Here is a 21,217-nt window from a genome sequence, read left to right as displayed (position 1 = left end):
AAATAACATGACAGAAAATATAAACATGTTTCCTTTGCATAGAAAAGCATCTATAATCTTGTGCTCATCGGAGTAACTAACAAACATACACAACTCTGATTTGGGGTCAATTTTCTTTCTATGTAATTTATCTATATGCATATAGCATACACACCCAAAACTTTTTAGCATGGAATAATTAGCTTTAGAATCCCATATCAGTTCATAAGGAGTTTTGTTGTCAATCCTATCAACAAGTAATCTGTTTATGAGAAAAACAATAGTATGAAATGGCTCAATCTATAGCATTTTTGGAACGCCAGTGGCGGAAACCGACGTTCACGTTCTTGGCTTCGGCAGTGGAGAGCACGCCCCTCACGGTCGTGCGATGCAGAGCAATAGGAAGAATGACCACCGAAATGGTGGCACTTGTTTATTATTTTCAATACAATCTTCAAGTGAACAATGAAATAAACTCAAAATAAACAGGAACAAACAAGGAAAGAAGAGACTGTAAAGAAAAGAATGCTGAAGAAAAAAAACAAATCAACAAAAGGCTGCTGCAATCTCCTATCCACTCTGCCGCACGCAACCCTAGACTAAGGTTTATAAAGACGTCAACTGGATCCGGGTCTTGGCTCCGGCCCTGGACCCGAGACGTCTTCTTGTTGCTGCTGGGCTTGGGACGCTCGAACCCGTGCGGTGTTGTTTCTAGCCTTTGTTCGTCGTGCGTAAGTGTGCATGGGCACCACATCCTTGCATCGTGGCACCGGACTCGCGATCAGACCCAAACAATGGATCCGATCGAGAGTCCGGTGCCACGATGCAAGGATGTGGTGCCCCTGCGCACTTACGCACGACAAGCAAAGGCTGGAAACAGCACCGCACGGGTTCTCGAGCGTCACAGGCCCAACAACAACAAGAAGACGTCTCGGGTCCAGGGCCGGACCAGAGACCCAGATCCAGTTGACGTCTTTATAAACCCTAGTCTAGGGTTGCGTGCGGCAGAGTGGATTGAAGATTGCAGCAGCCTTTTGTTGATTTGTTTTTTTTCTTCAGCATTCTTTTCTTTACAGTCTCTTCTTTCCTTGTTTGTTCCTGTTTATTTTGAGTTTATTTCATTGTTCACTTGAAGATTGTATTGAAAATAATAAACAAGTGCCACCATTTCGGTGGTCATTCTTCCTATTGCTATGCATCGCACGACCGTGAGGGGCATGCTCTCCTCTGCCGAAGCCAAGAACGTGAACGTCGGTTTCCTCCACTGCATCTAAGTGGTATCAGAGCGCAACCTTCCTCCTTCGTCAGTGGTATGGCTTAAGAGGTGAGGGACGATCCTGCAAGCGAAAAAGAGCAGGAGGAAACCGACAACGAGGATCCAATGATGCGGATGCTCGATATGATGATGAAGATCCAAGAGAACATGTTGCGCGTAAGTAAGGATGTGGCGGGTATGTCCAAGCGTCTGGATGGAGTAGAGGGCAGGATCGTGGCTCTCAAATCATCGGTGGAGGCGCCCGACGCGGCTATGGATTAGGCGACGCCCTCGAGTCGGCTTCTGCGACCTTCACCCAAGCGAGGTCCCTGCCATCGCAGGACATCACTGGCCTCTCGAGTGCTGTGGCAGTTGACCCATGCCCAACGAACCTCCAACTGTCAGCCGTGCCACAAGAGTTCATCGAAGCGAGCATGCAGAGGGATGCCGGCCGCGCGATCCCCCATCAATTGGTACCGTGTCTGCAATCTTTCCCGCTAACAGCGATCAATCAAAACTGCGGTGCCTACCCATCAGGGCGAACGATTGTTGATGGGTCTCCCGTAGCCGGCCTGAGCATGACATTATGGCCATAACCGGCGATCCAGATCCCGTTGTCCAGAAAGGGCTTGCATGAGCCAAACCCGACGTTGGGTCGAGCCTCCAGCACGATCCCGACGTCAGGTGACGGTGCTGGTTTTCCACCCCCTTTGGGCCCGCTCACGGAGGGTCGTTTGTGGTCAATCGGTGGGCCGGGGAAGATGCAACCATGTGGGCCAGTCAGGACCCGATAAGGTCCGACCCAGAACTAGGTATAGCGGGGCCCAGACCCAGGGCCCGGGGACCGCTCTTTGGGTCCCCGGGATCGGGTCCTAGCCTCGGACCCCTTCGCCCAGCCTACCCAGTTAGGCCCAGTTTGGGTTTCATCCCGGATCTGGCCCAACCCAATCGTTTTGACCCTAGCATGAGATCCGATACCGACCTAGACCTGCATCGGACCGAGACAAAGCTCCTGTTTTACTTTGAGCTGGGTCAAAACCAGACCCATAATCATATGGATCGTGGATCGAGTTCAAACCATGCCTTTTACCCCCACAACTCGATCCCAGATCCAACCCATCCAAATCTGGGTCCGACGATTACTTTAGGATCACACCCGATCCAAATCCAATCGGGTTCAAATTCAGATTACAATCAATACCAAATCACAAATCCCTACCCAAATCCAAATCCAACTCAAATCCGAACCCATTATTCTACCCAAATCCAGACCCCTATTCCAATCCAAAATCCAACCCACCCACCCTATCCAAATCCAACCCCAAACTATTATCCAAACCCCAACCCTAACCCAAACCAAACCTATCAGCCAAATCCAAACCCTAACCCTATTACACACCCCGTCCCCCCACCTTTGTTGGGACCACCTCCTCCACCAGATGCTCAACAGCGATTTCAGCCAGTTCCTCCTCTTGCTCGGAACCGACTGAGACCGCCTCCAGCGGCAACAGTACAGGTACAACGTGAGCCCGCACGCCTAGGGCGCCAGCCACAGGGTGATAGAGATCGACACCCTCAGCAGTGTGTTGATTGAAACAACGACGGCGAGGGTTTTCTTGACTTGGAGGATGACATCTTATGGCATGAGCATCTTCCAGGGATCGTAAATCGTCGTCAACACAGGGCACAAGAGCACTCCACCACCTACGGGGTGAAGCTAGACCTTCCAGAGTTCGTAGGACGATTCGATGCAGAGCAGTTCTTCGACTAGGCCTATGCCGTACAGTTTTTCTTCGACTATCACACTGTCGCCGAGTACCGTCGTGTCTCTCTAGCGTCCACTCGGTTGAGAGGCCTAGCGCAGACATGGTGGGTTGAACTGCAGAGGTCGAGTGAACGGTAGAGACTGGAGCGTGTACAGACATGGGAGGAGATGCAGAGGTTGATGCAGTCAAAGTTTGTGCCTTCAGACGATGCCGAGCGAGCCTACAAGGAGTACCTGACCCTGCATCAAGGTACTCGTACCATGGCAGAGTACATTGTTGAGTTCCATCGTCTATCCCTGCGAGTGCAGATCGAGGAGACCGCCTGCCAGTAGGTCACGAGGTATGTTTTTGGTCTTCGTCCTGCTATTTCTGATGATTTCAGTTGTCACAGTCGAGTCGTTAGATCAGGCAAACAATTATGCCATGAATGTGGAGGAAAAATTGAAAAGGATGCAAGAGTATAGGACCTCCCGTAGTGACCAGTCCAGTTGACTTAAGTCGAGTTTCCCAACCAAGGGAGCGAGCTCCCCTAGGAAGGAAGACTCAAAGTCCACCCCTAGAGTAGATCCTAGCAAACTTGACTAGTCTGGACCCACATACAATACCAGATCCAAAGACAAACCTAGTGAGTCTACCATTCGATGTTTTAGGTGTCAGGAGTTGGGACATGTCGCGTCTAAGTGCCTCATTGTGAATAGGAACGCCCATCTCGTCGAGGGCATTGTTGAGTCAGCATCTGATAGTGAGAGTGAGGATGAGTCATTGGTTGAGGAAGATGATGAGAGAGAAGTTGTAGAGTTTGATGACAACGTCGAGAATTTATTGTCCATCCGTCATGTTTTGACCGCACCCCGAGAGTCGACCCCTACAAAATGGTTGCGGAACAACATTTTTAGAACCCGATGCAACTGTGAGGGTCATGCGTGTGATGTTATTATCGACACTGGTGTGTGTGAGCATATGGTGTCTGAGAGTGTTGTGTCTACCTTGGACTTGAAAACGGAGAAACTGTCCCAACCATACAAGATGGCATAGTTCAAGAAAGGAAACGAGTTCCCATCACCCCGCGTTGTTTAGTTCGGTTTACCATGAGGGAGCATTACCACAACGAGGTGTGGTGTGATGTAGCCCCTATGAGTGTGTGCCACATTCTTTTGGGTCGTCCCTGGCAGTTTGATCGAAGACCATTCACGATGGTCGTAGGAACACGTACTCATTTATTTTTAAGGGTCATAAAATAGTCCTTCTCCCTATCAAGGAGACCGGTTTTCCCACTGTGGATAAGCCTGAGCAAGTTTCCCGGTTCGCGGGCCTATCCTACCGGCCTTTCTTGAGCCATTGTCGGGAGGATGGTTATTGTTATGCCCTGGTGGCCAAGTCGTCGATGAGCACGTCCTTGCCCGTTATCGCGGACATCGCGCCCCTTATTGAGGAGTTTTATGACATTATGCCAGACGACCTTCCTGATGGTCTGCCTTCGATGAGGGTGGTCCAACACGCCATTGATTTTGTCCTGGGATCGAGTCTCCCTAACCTCCCCGCGTATCGTATGAACCCATCCGAACATGCAGAGTTGTTGAGACAGGTTCAGGAGTTACTGTTGTTGAAGCCCTGAAAGCAAATGCTGAAACAGAGAGAGAGAGAGAGAGACGGCAGTATGAAAAATAGAACTCGTTAAACACATTAGGGTTGCTCTCTATGTTAAATAGAGAGAGGCCAAAAGAATAAATTACCTCTAGGTCCCTTATTAAGAAAATAATTCAAATAACCTCCAAACTAAGAAGGTTTAACCTTAAACCACCTATTCTCAACACTCCCCCTCAAGCTGGAGCATAGATATCAATCATGCTCAGCTTGTCACAACATTTTGAGAAATTTGGTCTAGCAAGGGGTTTTGTAAAAATATCTGCAACTTGATCTTTCGACTTTAGATATCTGGTAGTGATATATCCAGCTTGAACCATATCTCTTACATAGTGGCAATCCACCTCAATGTGCTTCGTTCTCTCATGAAAGACAGGATTGTTCGCTATATATGTTGCAGCCTTGTTATCACACATCATGGTTAAGGAGAGGAAACCTTCACCTGAAGGTCATGAAGAACAGTACGAACCCACATCAATTCCGCAGTTGTTTGGGCCATAGCCCGGTATTCTGATTCTGCACTCTACCTAGAAACCACATTTTGTTTCTTACTTCTCCAAGAAATCAAGTTGTCTCCCAGAAACACACAGAATCCTGTGGTAGATTTTCTATCCACTACAGATCCTGCATAGTCAGCATCAGAATAGGCCACTATCTTCAGAGTTCCACCTTTCCTGAACAATAACCCCTTTCAAGGAGAAGATTTTAGATATCTGAGAATCATAATGGCTGCATTCCAGTGTACCTGAGTCGGTTTGTCCATAAACTGACTAACTTTGCTTACTGCTAAAGCAATATCCGACCTGGTTACAGTTACATACAGTAGCTTCCCTACAAGGGAGCGATAACTTTTGCTATCAACCGGTTTTGACCCTTCTTCAAACAAGTGAACTTTATAGTCCATGGCAATATTTGCTGGTTTAGCTCCCAACATTCCTGTTTCCTTTAATAAGTCAAGAACATACTTCCGTTGAGACAACACCATCCCTTCACGGCTCCTGGCAACTTCTATACCCAGAAAATATCTGAGTGAACCAAGGTCTTTTGTAACAAAGTGTTTTTGAAGATGAGCCTTTGTGGCTTCAATAGCTTTCTCATCATCTCCTGTAAGAATGATGTCATCCACATATACCACCATAACAACTATACCAGAGCCAGTTTTCTTGATAAATAGTGTATGATCTGCTGCTGACCTATTAAAGCCAAAGTGTGACATCACTTCAAACAACTTTTGAAACCATGCACGAGGACTTTGTTTCAGGCCATAAATCACCTTCCTCAATCTACACACCTTCTGACACTCCCCCTCAACCTTAAATCCTGGAGGTTGTTGCATGTAAACGGTCTCAGATAGATCCCCATATAAAAATGCATTTTTCACATCTAATTGGTACGAGCTCCAACCATGCTGAACAACTACTGAGAGAACAAGACGAATGATACCCATCCGTGCAACAGGAGAAAAGGTTTCAAAGAAATCAATACCATATGTCTGAGTATACCCTTTTGCTACTAATCTGGCCTTATACCGTTCAATGGAACCATCAGATTTATACTTTATTGTATATACCCATTTACATCCAACAATGTCAGCATCTGCTGGGAAATCAACTAGATCCCATGTATGCTGAGATATTAAAGCATCCATTTCTTCTTGCATAGCCAGCTTCCAACGAGTATCAAGCTCTGCCTGCTGATAGTTCAGAGGAATAGTTTCAGCAGATAAGGCTGAAATAAAAGATTTCACATGATTTCCAATTCTGGCATCGAAGACAAAATGAGATATGGGATATAAGTAACATTGTCGTGTCCCCTTTCGTAGAGCAATAGGCCTATTATCATCATCATGAAGATCACTATTGTCAGTAGAACTTACCTCAGGGGAAGAAGAAGATGAAGGCACTTGCGGAGGTAGATCTCTACGCACATATACCAATGGAGGATTATGAAATCTGGAAGAGGATGAAGGTTGGTTCGGGAATGAGGGCACGAATTCCAAAGGAAAAGGAGGTATAGGTAATGGACAAGACTCAGCTGGATCAACCTGCAGCGTGGAACCGGTACTAGAGTAATATGGAGTGGATTCCAAGAAAGAGACATCCGCACTGACATACTCTCGACGAGAAGTAGGATCATAACATCGATATCCCTTTTGATTTTTGGGATAACCTATAAATATGCATTTTGTAGCTTGAGCAGCTAATTTATCACTGTCAGGGCCAAGTTTGTGTACAAAACAAGCACATCCAAATACTTTGGGCGAGAGGGAGTAGAAGGGGGTATTGGGTTTTAGGATATGAATTGGAATTTGATCACCCACAGAAGATGAAGGTATGTGGTTGATCAGATAACAAGCAATTGTAATCGCATCACCCCAGTATAACGCAGAAACATTTGATTGAATCATAATGGTTCTGGCAACATCAAGCAGGTGACAATGTTTTCGCTCAGCCACCCCCATTTTGTTGAGATGAATAGGCACAAGAAGTTTGGGGTTGGATGCCATTATCTTGGTAAAATTGTAATAGACCTTTTGATTTAAACTAGAGAGAATTATCAGTGCGAACAATCTTGACAATAGATTCAAACTGAGTTTTTATTTCAAGAATTAAAGATTGGAGAATACTTGGAACTTCAGATCTTTCTTTATTAAAAACACCCATGACAACTTAGAGAAATCATCAACAATAACTAGATAGTATCGACACTAAGTCCTAGTAGGAATGTTACTAGGACCCCATACATCTGCATGAATAAGTTCAAAGACTTTATTACTAGACTGACTCTGACTCGAAGGGAATGAACTTCGATGATGATTGCCCAGCTGACACACTTCACACTGAAATGATGTGGTGGAAGGAATCTGAGGAAAGACCGACCGAAGCTTTGACAATGAAGGATGACCAAGACGACGATGCCACTGAACATGACTGAATGAATGTTCCATTGCAGCATGAACAATACCCATTGGATGATGTAGGTAGTAAATTCCATTTTCTTCATAGCCTTCACCAATCTTCTTCCCCGTCAGCAAATCCTGAAAATGACAACCCATTGGATCAAATATTACTCTACAGTTTTGTTCTTTTATAAGGCAACTAATGGAGAGTAAACTTTGAGGAAAGTTTGGAGCATGAAGAGCATTTTTCAACTGTAGTGAGGAGGATATAGAAATATTTCCCTGACCAACAACCGGGGAGGAGCTCCCATCGGCTAATGAGACTCTAAGCTGAGCCTTAATATCCTTTAGATCTGAAAAAACAAGTGAATTTCCACACAAATGTTTGGATGCACCAGAGTCAATAATTCACTTACTGTCAGTCGGATGAAGATGATTTCCGGTTGAATAGGCAACACCAGCTACAGGAGGGGTGGAACTCAATTGTCGAAGAGGTACCATCTCATCATATTCAGCACGACTAAGGGTGATACTACTTTCACTTGCAGAGATATTTTCCTGTGCCTTTGTTGCCTCGAGAGTAGTAACATTTGCTTTAGGAGCATAAGACTTTGATGAAGAAGAGGTTGGCCGACCATGCTTATCCCAGCAACGATCTTCTAAATGTCCAGATTTTCCACAGAATATACATTAAAGTTTTTCTCTGCCTCCCATACCTCGTCCACGACCTCGTCTTCTGATATTCTGAATATTTCCATGCCCAAAACCAGATGAGACAACAAGAGCATATGACTGAGTCACAGGCTGAGATTATGGAAGAGAGATCGCAAGTCTACTCAGACGATTGTATGCCTCAGCAAGAATAGTTACATCTGATCCAGTCAACATTTGAACTTTTGCAACAAAAATTCTGAGGAGAGACCTGTAAGAAACCGAGCAACCATAGTTTGTTCTTGATGATCCTTTTGCTTCGAGCAACAAAGAGGCCTGTTTGATCTCCGTGCTGCAAATTATATATCTCCTGTTCGACTTGCAGGATACGACTCACATTAGTCTCTTGTGAGTACGTATCTCGAAGATTATCCCACATCTGTTTGACTGTATGATAGTAAATTAATCCATCGACAATATGGGGTTCGACACTATTCATGATCCATGACATAACTATGTCATTATCTTCATCCCAAGTAACATATTTTTCAATCTTTTCATTAGGTTCATCTTCCAATAAAATATGTTTTCTACGATGTCCAGATACAGACATCATAAAAGTTCGGGACCACCTGATATAGTTAGTTTCATTCAACCTTACAGATGAACCATACGAGAAGGGATTTGCAAAAGCCTTATATTCCCCAATATGTTCAGTTTTGGAGTCACATTTCGAAGATTCACCCATACTGATTATGGAATCCTATTTCAGCAAAAAAAATAAGACTTACTCACGTGAACAACAGGTGTTAGGTGTTATAACCCCACGTCAGGCAAGTCCACGACTACACACGCTGTCACACTAGAAAAGAAGCCTTGACAGGTGACAAATGTGTCCACACAGCAGCAGCAAAAACAAAACTTTTCACAAGCCAATGCTACGATATGGCCCAAACAATAGAATCACACAACATATGTTTCCCCACAACAACAGTTCTAATTAAGAAACTTGTCACAGGCCAATACTACGACACAGCCTGCTGCTGAAAAAAAATTGCTATTAACATCTGTTTTCGCAGCACTCATGCTACGACTGAAAAGCTCATGACACAGCAGGAATCACGCCTGCCAATACTACGACACAACCTGCTGCTTCAAAAAAAAACATTGCTATTAATATCTGTTTTCGCAACACTCATGCTACGACTGAAAAACTCACGACACAGCAGAAATCACACCTGCTGATATTCATGTTTTGAAAATGAACAGCCAAATAATATCCGAGAAGAACTCGACACCCAGATTCACAACAAATGACAACATGTTCTGAAAAACTGGAAGAAAGCATTTCACGACTCAGCAGGGAACTCGTCAACCAGATTCACAACAAATGACAACATGTTATAGCTGGAAGAAAAACATTTCACGACTCAGCAGGGAACTCGGCAACCAGATTCACAACCCACGATAACAGGAGCACGCAGAAGCATAGAGATCACGACACCCAGAAATTTTCGGTTGGTTTTTTTTTTCTCAGCAACCAAAAAAAACTTTTTTTTTATATGCAGATCTTAAGGACCCACACTCATTGTGTCAAAGATCTGTCATCAGAGAAAAAAAAGGAATCGACACACCTGTTTCCACCTCTTTCAGATTTATTTGATTTTTTTTTGTGTTGTGTAGATCGATCACACTCCCGAGATCTACCGCTTTGATACCATGTTGAAGCCCTGAAAGCAAATGCTGAAACCAAGAGAGAGAGAGAGAGAGAGAGAGAGAGAGACGACAATATGAAAAATAGAACTCGTTAAACACATTAGGGCTGCTCTCTATGTTAAATAGAGAGAGGCCAAAAAAATAAATTACCTTTAGGTCCCTTATTAAGAAAATAATTCAAATAACCTCCAAACTAAGAAGGTTTAACCTTAAACCACCTATTCTCAACAACTGCAAAAAGGGTTTTATTCGTGAGAATGTGAGCCCTTGCACAGTACCCGCCCTCACTCCTAAGAAAGATGGGTCCATGCGCATGTCTGTTGATAGTCGAGCAATCAATCACATCACTGTCAAATACCGTTTTCCCATTCCTCGATTGGATGATATGTTTGACATGTTGGCCAGTGCCTCTATCTTCTCCAAAATCGATTTAAAAAGTGGATATCACCAAATCCGTATCCGAGAGGGGGATGAGTGGAAGACGACATTCAAAGCACGTGATGGATTGTATGAGTGGTTAGTCATGCCATTTGGGTTATCTAATGCCCTGAGTACCTTTATGAATATGATGACCCAAGTGTTGCGTCCTTGTATAGGGAAATTTGTCGTTGTCTATTTTGATGACATTTTGGTTTATAGCTCGTCTTTGTCTGCTCATTTGAGTCATCTGCGTTAGGTCTTAGAGATTTTAAAGAGGGAAAAGTTGTATGTCAATGCCAAAAAGTGTGAGTTTATGACGTCAAGTGTCGTATTTTTGGGTTTTATTGTTTCGTCTGATGGAGTTAAGGCGGATCTCGCCAAAGTTCGTGCGGTTGTGGAATGACCTACCCCAAAGATTATAGGAGAAATTCGTAGTTTTCATGGGTTAGCCACTTTCTACCGCCGTTTTGTGAGAAACTTCAGCACTCTCATGGCCCCCATCACGGAGTGTCTAAAGGGTTCTAGTTTCCATTGGACATCTGCTACGGGAAAAGCTTTCACGCTCATCAAAGAGAAAATGACTAGTGCCCCTGTTTTAGCCCTTCCTGATTTTAACGCATTCTTTGAGGTTGAGTGTGATGCCTCCAAAGTGGGAATTGGTGCAGTCTTGAGTCAGAACCGTAGACCCATTGCTTTCTTCAGTGAAAAGCTGACTCAAACCAGGTGCCAGTACTCCACTTATGATGTTGAGTTTTATGTCGTGGTACAAGCCCTTCGTTACTAGATGCATTATCTTATTTATAAGGAGTTTGTCTTGTAAACGGATCATGAGGCGTTAAAGTATTTGAATAGTCAAAAGAAGTTGAGTGCTCGTCATGCCAAGTGGGTCAGTTTCTTGCAAGAGTACACATTCACTATTCGCCATCAATCTGGCACTCTGAACAAGGTAGCTGGCGCACTTAGCAGGAAGAATAGCCTTTTGATGACTATGTCTGTGCAAGTCATTGGGTTCGAGCAGTGCAAGGAGTTATGCTCGACGGACCCTGACTTCCAGCAAGTCTGGGAAGGGTGCCTCTCCCCTGCTAGCACAACTGACCCACGATTTAGTATTCATAACGGTTACCTTTTTCGAGGTAATAAGTTATGTGTACTTGCATTTTCTCTTAGACTCCAATTGATTTCCGAGTTGCATGAAGGGGGACTAGTTGGGCATTTTGGGCAGGATAAGACGTTCGCACTGTTAGATGAACGATACTTTTGGCCAAAAATGCGCAAAGATGTTGTCAAGTTTGTTTAAAGTTGTCGAGTGTGTCAAGTGTTCAAGGGTCGACGTCAGAATAGTGGTTTGTATACTCCGTTGCCCATCCCTGAGCGGCCTTGGGAACATGTTTCCATGGATTTTATTGTGGGTCTTCCTAGAACTACGCGTCGTTTTGATTCCATCCTAGTTGTGGTTGACCGATTTTCCAAGATGACTATCTTTATCCCGTGTAAGCGAACCACCGACGCCTCGTTAGTAGCCTCGTACTACTTCAAGGACGTAGCCCGTTTTCATGGGTTGCCCCACACTATCACCTCAGATCATGACACACGCTTTATGAGCCATTTTTGGAAGTCGTTATGGGCCCTATTGAAAACCAAGCTCCAATTCAGCAATGCCTACCACCCACAAACTGATGGCCAAACTGAAGTCATGAACCACACCCTATGGAACTTGCTAAGGAGTCTAGTTGGGGAGAATGTCAAAACATGGGACCTAGTCTTGCCGCAAGCCGAGTTCGCCTATAACAGTTCCATCAACTGGTCCACGGGCAAGTCTCCGTTTTAAGTGGTTTATGGTCGGTCACCCACCCATGTAGTAGATCTAGCACCTGTGTTCAGTCTCCCAGACCCAGACGCCTTTGATGCCGTTGAATACATGCGTGACATCCACAGACAGGTCCGAGCCAAACTTGTTGAGAGTTACGAAGCTTACAAAGATTTCGTAGACCAAGGTCGTCAAGATGTCCAGTTCCAAATTGGTCAGTTAGTATGGGTTTACATGCGTCCTGAGCGTTTCCTAGTGGTTACTTATGGTAAGTTGAGTCCTAAGAAATACGGCCCTTTCAAAATTCTTCGGCGATTGGGTCCGAATGCCTACCTCCTTGAACTATCTGAAGATTGAAACATTTAACCTATCTTCAATGTGTCTGATCTATATGCTTACTGTGGTGACAACAAGTCGTCAGAGCCGACTTCTTCCCAACTAGGGGAGAATGATGCAGGGCAGGACCGAGTCCAGTCTACACAGAGTGACCCGGGCGTGTCCAAGGATCTCGGCACTAATGGGATGGACGATCGGACCCAGACAATGGATCCGATCGTGAGTCTGGTGCCACAATGCAAGGATGTGGTGCCCCTGCGCACTTACGCATGGCAAGCAAAGGCTGGAAACAACATTGCACGGGTTCGAGCGTCCCAGGACCATCAGCAACAAGAAGACGTCTTGAGTCCAGGGCCGGACCCGAGACCCGGATCCAGTTGATGCCTTTATAAACCCTAGTCTAGGGTTGCGTGCAGCAGAGTGGATTGGAGATTGCAGCAGCCTTTTGTTGATTTGTTTTTTTTTCTTCAACATTCTTTTCTTTACGGTCTCTTCTTTCCTTGCTTGTTCTTGTTTATTTTGAGTTTATTTCATTGTTCACTTGAAGATTGTATTGAAAATAATAAACAAGTGCCACCATTTCGGTGGTCATTCTTCCTATTGCTGTGCATCGCACGACCGTGAGGGGCGTGCTCTCCTCTGCCGAAGCCAAGAATGTGAATGTCGGTTTCCTCCACTGCATCACTAGTGAACATCAAAGAGACCAACTTCAGTGATGTGCCTGTGTTTTCTTTCGGTAACTCTGTTTTGTTTTGGAGTGTCCGCACAAGAAAGTTGTCTATGTATGCCATTGTCCCTGAGATATTGAGTAAAAATGTTGCACATGTATTCTCCCCCTCCATCACATTGAAGGATACTGATATGTTTCTGAAAGATGACTAGTGAGTCAGTGACATAGTAAGGGAACTTCTCCAAGGGCTGATCACAAATCACATATAACTCTCCATGACGATCTCCTCTAATGAACGTTGTCCTCGATTGATCATTCAAGAAAACATATTTAGGAGTGAACACACATGAAATACCAATATCATCACCCAACTGAGAAATGAATTTGAGATTCTTTTTAAAAGAAGAAACGAGAAAGACTTTTTAAGGACAAGAATACCCAAAGGGGAAAAATTCTAGCACATCCAACATGGGTAATGGATAGCCGTGAACCATCACTAATAATCATGGCTCCCTTACCAGAATAGGGAATAATGGAAAAGAGAGTACTTGAGTTTTCGGTAACATGATTGGCAGCCCCACCGTCCACACACCATGCATGTGCTTCAGATGGAGAGTTCAGAGATATATTCTTGGAGGAATGAGTTATGTTGTTAATGTTGCCAACATCTTCATTGGTAACTGCCCTTTCTCCTTGGAAACTCGAATTATATGCATCCATATTTCCCACACTGTTCCTTCCAGCTCCTTTTTCATGACAATACTCTGAAGATGATTATGACCACCACATAAATAGCATGATTCATAACCTGCATTAGACCTGTTATGGTTGTTCCCATATCCTTGATTTGGCATGGGAAGAAGTCCCTGCCCAATGTTATGCTGAAAATTAGCATGACCAACATTTTGATTATAGTTATTATAACCACCATAACCTCCACCGTAGCCTCTTCCTCTCCCACGACTTCGACCGTTATAATTATTATAACAACCGCAACCACAACCTCTTCCACCTCTTCCTCCTTGGCCATTATTATTATTATTTCCCACATACACAACATTATGGCTAGCGTTTTGATTTGAATTAGCATTGCTATTGCGCTTGTTCAAAAACATGGATTCATGATGCAAAAGCATGGGCCTGAAATCTGAAAATTTTGTATGTGGGGTTAAAGAAGAAGCCACAGTGACAAATGACTCATGCTATTGCTGCCGCACATGTTTTCAACCTTGAACCAACCAATGTCGGCTATTACGTACTTCTATTGAACATGTATGCTGGTGTTAGGAATTATGAAGGGATGGCAAGAGTTAGATGCATGATGAGGGAGAGGAAGCTGAGAAAACCTCCAGGGTGCAGCTACATAGAGCTACAACAGAAGGTTCACCTATGCTTGGCAGGTGATAGGTCTCATTCCCAGTCTGATGCAATATATAAGATGTTGGCTAGACTGGGGGAATTGCTAAAGGAAGCTGGGTACATCCCGGAACCGAGCGATGCACTGTATGACGACAATGATTCTAACATTCAGATGGTCGCAATTCACAGTGAGAGGCTGGCCATTGCCTTCGGGCTAATGAACACAGAGCCAGGGACAAGAATTCTTGTAATCAAGCATCTGTGTGTTTGCATCGATTGCCATACTGCAACCAAGTTTATGTCAAAGGTGGTTAAACGGGAGATTGTGGTTAGAGATTTAACTCGTTTCCGCCATTTCAAGGATGGTGTCTGTACTTGCAAGGATTACTGGTGATAAAAAAACTTCCTAGATTAGACAAACAAAATTTTTTTTGGTATGCTTTAGCAACTTATTTGAGTTTGCATAATGTCCATCTGTTCAACATGAAGATTCCCTTGAAGTTTGAAGTTGTACATTTTATATACCACTGCCATTGAGAAGGAATTGTAATTGTAACCCTGCCTTCCAAGGAAGATAAATTGACTTCACAGAACACAGGATAATACTTATGTGATCTCATTATGAAAGATGAATACCATGTCATCTAAGAAAAGGTCATGTTTCATAAATCAGTGAAATCTGTTCACTTGAAAGAAAGGTAAAATTTGCTCAGAGAGAGAGAGAGATAAATAAGAAAAACATTGCCTCAATCTTGTGGAAGCACCTATAATCAAGAAGGTTTAATTGATATCAGCCATCAAATAGCTGATAGACCAGAAGCTTCTATCTTGGGCCTGATGATTGCAAGCCGTGTGGTGTGGAGTCATTACAAGAGCTTATTGCAGCCTTATACACAGGAATGAGGGGCATGTGATCTGCAATTGATTCAGATCTGAGGATCAGTAGAGGATGCTTACTGATAACGAAATATATACGACAAATCCTAGCATAAAACATTAAAGGCAAGATAAAGAAATGCCTGAGTTAGCGACAATGTGTGGATTATAGTAAGATAAGGTCATTAAGCACACACACGCATACACACTCACACACCCCTAGAAGTAACATCTGAAGAATGCATGAATTAACAGGAAGGAGTTCTAATTAATGAGTGCAATAAGGATATGTGAGTGTATGTGTATTCATTGGTTATATAATTCTCAAGCTGCTATTTTTGAATTGGGTGCAACTAATATGGTGTTCTTGAAAAACCTTCCATTTTTCTTAATCCAAAACTTCCTTTTTTATTCACCAAGAGGCCTTCAAATTTAATTAAAGATAGGTATTGACTATTTATTTTCTGTTAAAGATTTAGGGAACATATCTTAGCAGATCAACCATGTAATATTTTGTTTCATGTACACTTATTATTTTGTCAATTAGGTAAGATAGATACGGTGACCTAACCTCATAACCAAGCTTATGTAAGCAAGGACGTTGCCTGTTTTTTTATTTGAAAGCAATTGTATCATGTTGAGCATCTTAAATTGACAAGTTATAATTGCAGAAAGGACCTCATTTTTCTTGTTGTGTTGGCGTTCAAGTTTTTTTTGGAGCATAATCGATATCATTGGCCAGATTTTGCAGTGAGTTGTTATGACTTTCATTTATGTGCAGCTTGAGGTAGCCGATTCTTGGAGATGGCTTCAGCTGAAAATGTGGAACCATCCACATTGCCCTTGGTTGATGAGAATCATGATGCTGAAAACCTGGTTCCGCCATACATGCATCTTGGGTATGGCGTCTCTTTAGTAGTTCTTATTGTCTTCAGGAAGCGACAGTCTTTGCAACACCTTTTTATATTAATAAGAATATAAACCCACCATAATGACATGCATCAATCGATTTCTACAAAAGATATGACTTTCAAATACAAAAGCTACACTAGAGATGACGCCTTCTTGTTAATGTTAACTGGTACTTATCTCTATCCAATTGTTCAATTGTTAGTTGAGTTCTCTTCCTCATCTTTTCCTTGGAATAAGTAGAAAACTCTCTCTCTCTCTCTCTCTCTCTCTCTCTCTCTCTGCACACACGTGTGCTAGATGAGTCAGACAAATATATGTGAAGCTCGATCTGACTGTTTTAAAACAGATTTTCCATATTTCTTACTACACTTTCTATTGCAGAGCTTCATTATGCACTTCAAATGCCTTGTTCTACTCAAATATAATGTTAATGGTTGTGTTATTCTTTTGTTCATGAAGTTCTAGGGATGGGACTCCAAACCATAACATCACTGAAGTGAGAAGTATCATTGAAGTGATTGCTGCAACAGGAAAATATTGGTATGTTGATTTTCTTGGCTAAGTAAATGAGACCTCAGCTTCCAAGTGTGAAAGTCTGGTAGCACCATATGCATATAATCAATCGCTGTGATATCATGGTTAGGATGACTTTTCTCCTGCTAATATATGTTTTTCTGGAATACTGAAATTTGAAATATTTGGAAGTAGCATGCTTCTATGTATCTCAGAACTTGTTCTCACTTCTCAAGTAAAAGCTACAAAGAGTTGAAGATGTGGATTTTGTTGGAAATAAGTTCGGTCACCTAGCTTATTAAGTAGTACCAGTATTTGGCCTTTTTTTTCTCCTGTTGTTTAATGAGGCTTTGTTTTGTCTTGATCATTTATCAAAAGTACAAATATTTACGAGCTTAGCACTTGTTCATTTCATGCCCTTGTGGCACAACTACTAAGACTAAGTTGAGATGCTTTCTTGTCTTTTGACGAAATTGTGCTTCTGTCTTTGCAAATTCAAAAGTGAATATGTTGTCTCCTTTGCTAAAAATTAGTTTGTTAAAGTGTGAGTAGAAAACTAATATTTCTTTTGTTATTGCTGCAGGCATGATTGGGACATTCTGAAAAGCATGGTTTCATTTCGTTTGAAGCAGGTATGGTGAGGTATGCCATTATGTGATTTTGAAAGCCTTTAGTGATTCTGTTTGATATTTTCTCTATAGTCTTACATCATAAGTTTTTGTGATTATTGTAATTGATGAGTGACATTTAATTAATTGTTTTGACATTCACTTTTAAAGGTATTGGCTGAATATCCAGAATCTGAGATTACAAGTGATGGTGGTCCATACCGGGGCCCTGTAATTGTAGAGAAACATTCAGAGTTGGTAGAAAGACTGAATGAAGGTAAGAATATGCACTTCTATCTCTTTAATTGATTCTTTTAGAATGTCTTGTGTCTTTGCATTTTATTAGATAGCATTCAAAGGTAGATGGTACATAAACCACCGTAGCAATACCTAGTATAAACTATAAACTACCACCTTTATTTATTGTGAGGCAAAAATCTTGCAATATTTTTTTATCAAATAGGATGCCCTCTAGCTAATTCTTGAAGCTTAAGAACCAAAAACATTATTAGAAACTGTGTGTACAAATAATAAGAGAGTATAAACTATAAACATCACTGTGAAAAGGAATTTTAAATGCTAGGACGCTAGCATTTTATTGATCAATAAGCGTCATCAACAGAGCAGCTCCCATTCCAGGTGAAATTCAAGCCTGTTCACTTCATGCCTCAACATGAGAATTCATCTTTTTTGAGTGAAAGGTGCATAGAGGCTACCAGCCTACAACTCCATCTCAAAGTTCTGATTGATCCACATCCAATAAGGAGCAACCAATATGTCGTTTGTCCAAGCAAGCGAAAGAAGATTTCAGGACAATTACATTGCCATAAAAATATGCTGAACCAACTACAATTCTTTTCTCCCAAAGCACACATTTAGTAGTCAACTGATGCCCTCTTCTGCTTGTTGTCTAGACTAAGAGGCTCACTCCTGACTACTAGCCAAAAAAGTGTAGTTGTGCACCTGTGTACATGAGGTCAACTCAATCTAATCTTTCTGTGGTTTCTTGAAATCTGCATTATGCCCATTCTGTAGTGCAACTTAAATTGGTTATATAATTCTCAAACCATCTGCTTGATCAGGGCGATGCATGTGCTACCAACGTGGTAAGAACAAAGAACCACTTGTCCAGCTGAGGATGCAGCACCAAGTTGGTGCTGTGTTTCTTTCATTGTGGTTAATGTAATGAAATCACAAACAAAAGTACACTCACAATGCTACTAAGAGCATACAAGAAAGTGCTTAAACACAAGCCCATGAAGGCAAAACACTAGCCACCAATGGGCAAGTACAAGGCCACTAGGGCACACTCACAATAGCACACAAAAGAGCACAAGCAATATAAAAAATAATATTTTATTCACTGTAAAATGCTTAAGAAAAGCACACCAAATATATGGGAGAGATCCCATATATATAGAGAACAAGGAGAGCAAGAGAGCTAGCCCAACAGCGAGTTGGACTAGTCCCAATGGCTAGAAGGAAACAAAAAATTAAAAATATAAAAAAGCAAAAATGCCCCTAATGGGCATGACCTATTACAAATACAAAATAAAGAAAATACATAGGAATCCTAAGAATATATATATATATATATATATATATATATATATATATATATATATAAAATTTAACAATTAGCTTACAATTCAATGGAAATAAGCTACAGGCCTGATCACAGGTACAAATAAAAATAAGAGTAATTTTGAAATGTCCACCAAACTTTTCGTCCTAATTAATGCATCCATCAAACTTTTCTCATTTTCTAAATAGCACCCAAACTTTTGCCACCTTTAAGCAAATCCCCCATTTCTCCACCACCCTTGGTTTAATGTTGGGTTCATGTTGATTATGAAGTCAAAATGACCGTCACTCCTTAAAAATGTATCTATAGTTTCTCCCTCATGGTCAAAGTAAATTTATTTGTCTTCCTTTAAAACATACAAATTGTTCTTAATTTTCAAGCGATGAAGATTGTTAAAGCAAAGCAAGGCTTTTATTTGTTGACCAGTTTTATTGCTTTAGATGAAGTTGTCGAGACAAGAACAAATTAAAAGGTTGGAATTATAGTGGGCATTAGTACTTTTTATAACGGTAATTTGGTCATTTCAACATGTAAGTTTAAAGTTAAGTCATGGTGCTATTTCTTAACCCATGTTAGATGTTTGGGGGTGGTTTAAAAAATAAGAAAATTTTGGTGGATATTTTAATTAGGACCATTGGTGGTGATTTGAAAATTGCCCGGAAAATAAAAAGTAAGGCTTGCTCAGCAAAGATTTCTGTTAATTGCCTTCACGTGCTAGCATAACTTGGGCAAGAATATTTTCTGTTTTGTACATAACTTTGGACATTTAGCAAGTCCACTTGTCTAACTCTAACCATCTTCTGTTTCAGCTCTTCTTAGTTTCACAGGTCCTCCTTTTACTCTCCAGAGACTTTGTGAGGTAATTCTTTTAGTCCAAGTTAATTCTTTGTTTCATATCAGACGGCTGTATAATTAGCTTTTCCTTCACCTTTTTCGCATCTGACAGATTCTGTTGACTCCAAAAAGTATATACCCGAACCTTTCAAAGCTTGTTCTGGCATTAGAAAAGGTGCATACTTCTCTCTCTCAACTTATTATACAATTTTATGCCCTACTTCTCTTTAAACATGGGAAAAGAAAAAGAGGGGACCATGTTGCATTATGTAAACAGTATTACAGTTTTTGAAGAACCAGTGGCCCCATTTACTAGTTCCCATCTTGAAGCGTTCCTATCACTGGGCCTCAGATGAGATTTGGAGAATGCATCACAAATGCTGTGTTTTTCGTTTTCTATCATCTTAGGGAAATCCATTAGTGACATGGATTTTAGTCTCTTCAAGGCTTTTGTTTTGAATACCTCTAGCATTTTTTTAATCACTCTAATTTTGCTTCAACACTTGCCAGAATTTGCTGGTGACTTCAACTTTGCCCATCTGTAAGGATCCATACCCATCATCGAAACCTGTTGCAATTGAAGAGCTGGTGGAAGATCTGAAAACCCATCCCCCTACTTTGACAAGGGACAAAGATGAAAACCTGGTCGATGATACTGATGCGGAAATGGCAGATGAAGGGGATTACCCTGAAAATAAAATAGGTACAAGCACAGAGAAGAGCCATGAAGAAATGTTGCCTACACCAGAGACTGTTGAGCTGCAGAGAGGTATTGAGCCCCGTTCAAGTTTGTAGTGGTTCATTCTTCATTTTCAAGAAGTGTTGCTCAGTATGGCTGTCCATCCAGTAACAGAGGTTTTGTAATTGTATTCACTGCTATATTAGCTGGTATTTTCGTTTCCTTAGTTGTGGTCAATTGAGCAGAACTGTAGTCATGCCTTTTGGTTCCAACACTGTGGTACTGTGAATTTTAGGTCTGGAGTACATCTTCATGCATGTTTGGAATTAAACCCATATTGTCTGTGGAATTGTGTTTTGATTAGAAGTTCTGTTTATATAATGCAAAACATGATTTAGACACGGTTAATTTTTTGTTGGCAATGGATTCTACTACGCCTCACCTTGTTTCATCTTAAACTGATCCATTGCCTGCCTCTGTCAGCCTCCATTGACACCGACTCCATTTTTTAGCAGGCATTATACCAGAGGCAGAGTGTGGTGTATACTTCGATGGAGAATAATAACATCTAGAAGCTGAGATATTTTCTATTATATCAAAATTTCTTTTGAGGATTCCTGTTTTTCTGTCTGAATTGCATCTGCAAATCAAAAATATGGAGGGGAAAAGGAATGTCCAACCTAAACTACACTGCTACTTTTAGGAGAT

At 41.9% G+C, this 21,217-nt stretch overlaps 1 protein-coding gene across 1 annotated transcript in view; it reads left to right on the top strand.

Moving 5' to 3' along the window:
* The window catches only part of LOC149846760 (uncharacterized), a 36,917-nt gene extending 15,990 nt beyond the window's left edge, over positions 1-20,927 (top strand). Inside the window, exons 2-8 of the mRNA XM_089998141.1 lie at positions 16,160-16,277; positions 16,750-16,830; positions 17,387-17,435; positions 17,583-17,688; positions 19,806-19,855; positions 19,943-20,005; positions 20,341-20,927. Coding sequence (XP_089854267.1) covers positions 16,183-16,277; positions 16,750-16,830; positions 17,387-17,435; positions 17,583-17,688; positions 19,806-19,855; positions 19,943-20,005; positions 20,341-20,625 — 729 coding nt within the window. The 5' untranslated portion in view covers positions 16,160-16,182 and the 3' untranslated portion in view covers positions 20,626-20,927. The remainder of the gene's footprint in view (positions 1-16,159; positions 16,278-16,749; positions 16,831-17,386; positions 17,436-17,582; positions 17,689-19,805; positions 19,856-19,942; positions 20,006-20,340) is intronic.
* The last annotated feature ends 290 nt before the right edge of the window (positions 20,928-21,217 follow it).

The sequence above is a fragment of the Nuphar pumila genome, chromosome 2, assembly GCF_984573655.1.
Source record: "Nuphar pumila chromosome 2, dmNupPumi1.hap1.1, whole genome shotgun sequence".
Lineage (NCBI taxonomy): Eukaryota > Viridiplantae > Streptophyta > Magnoliopsida > Nymphaeales > Nymphaeaceae > Nuphar > Nuphar pumila.
Note: the sequence above shows the minus strand (reverse complement) of the source record. Positions and strands in the feature narration are given on the sequence as shown.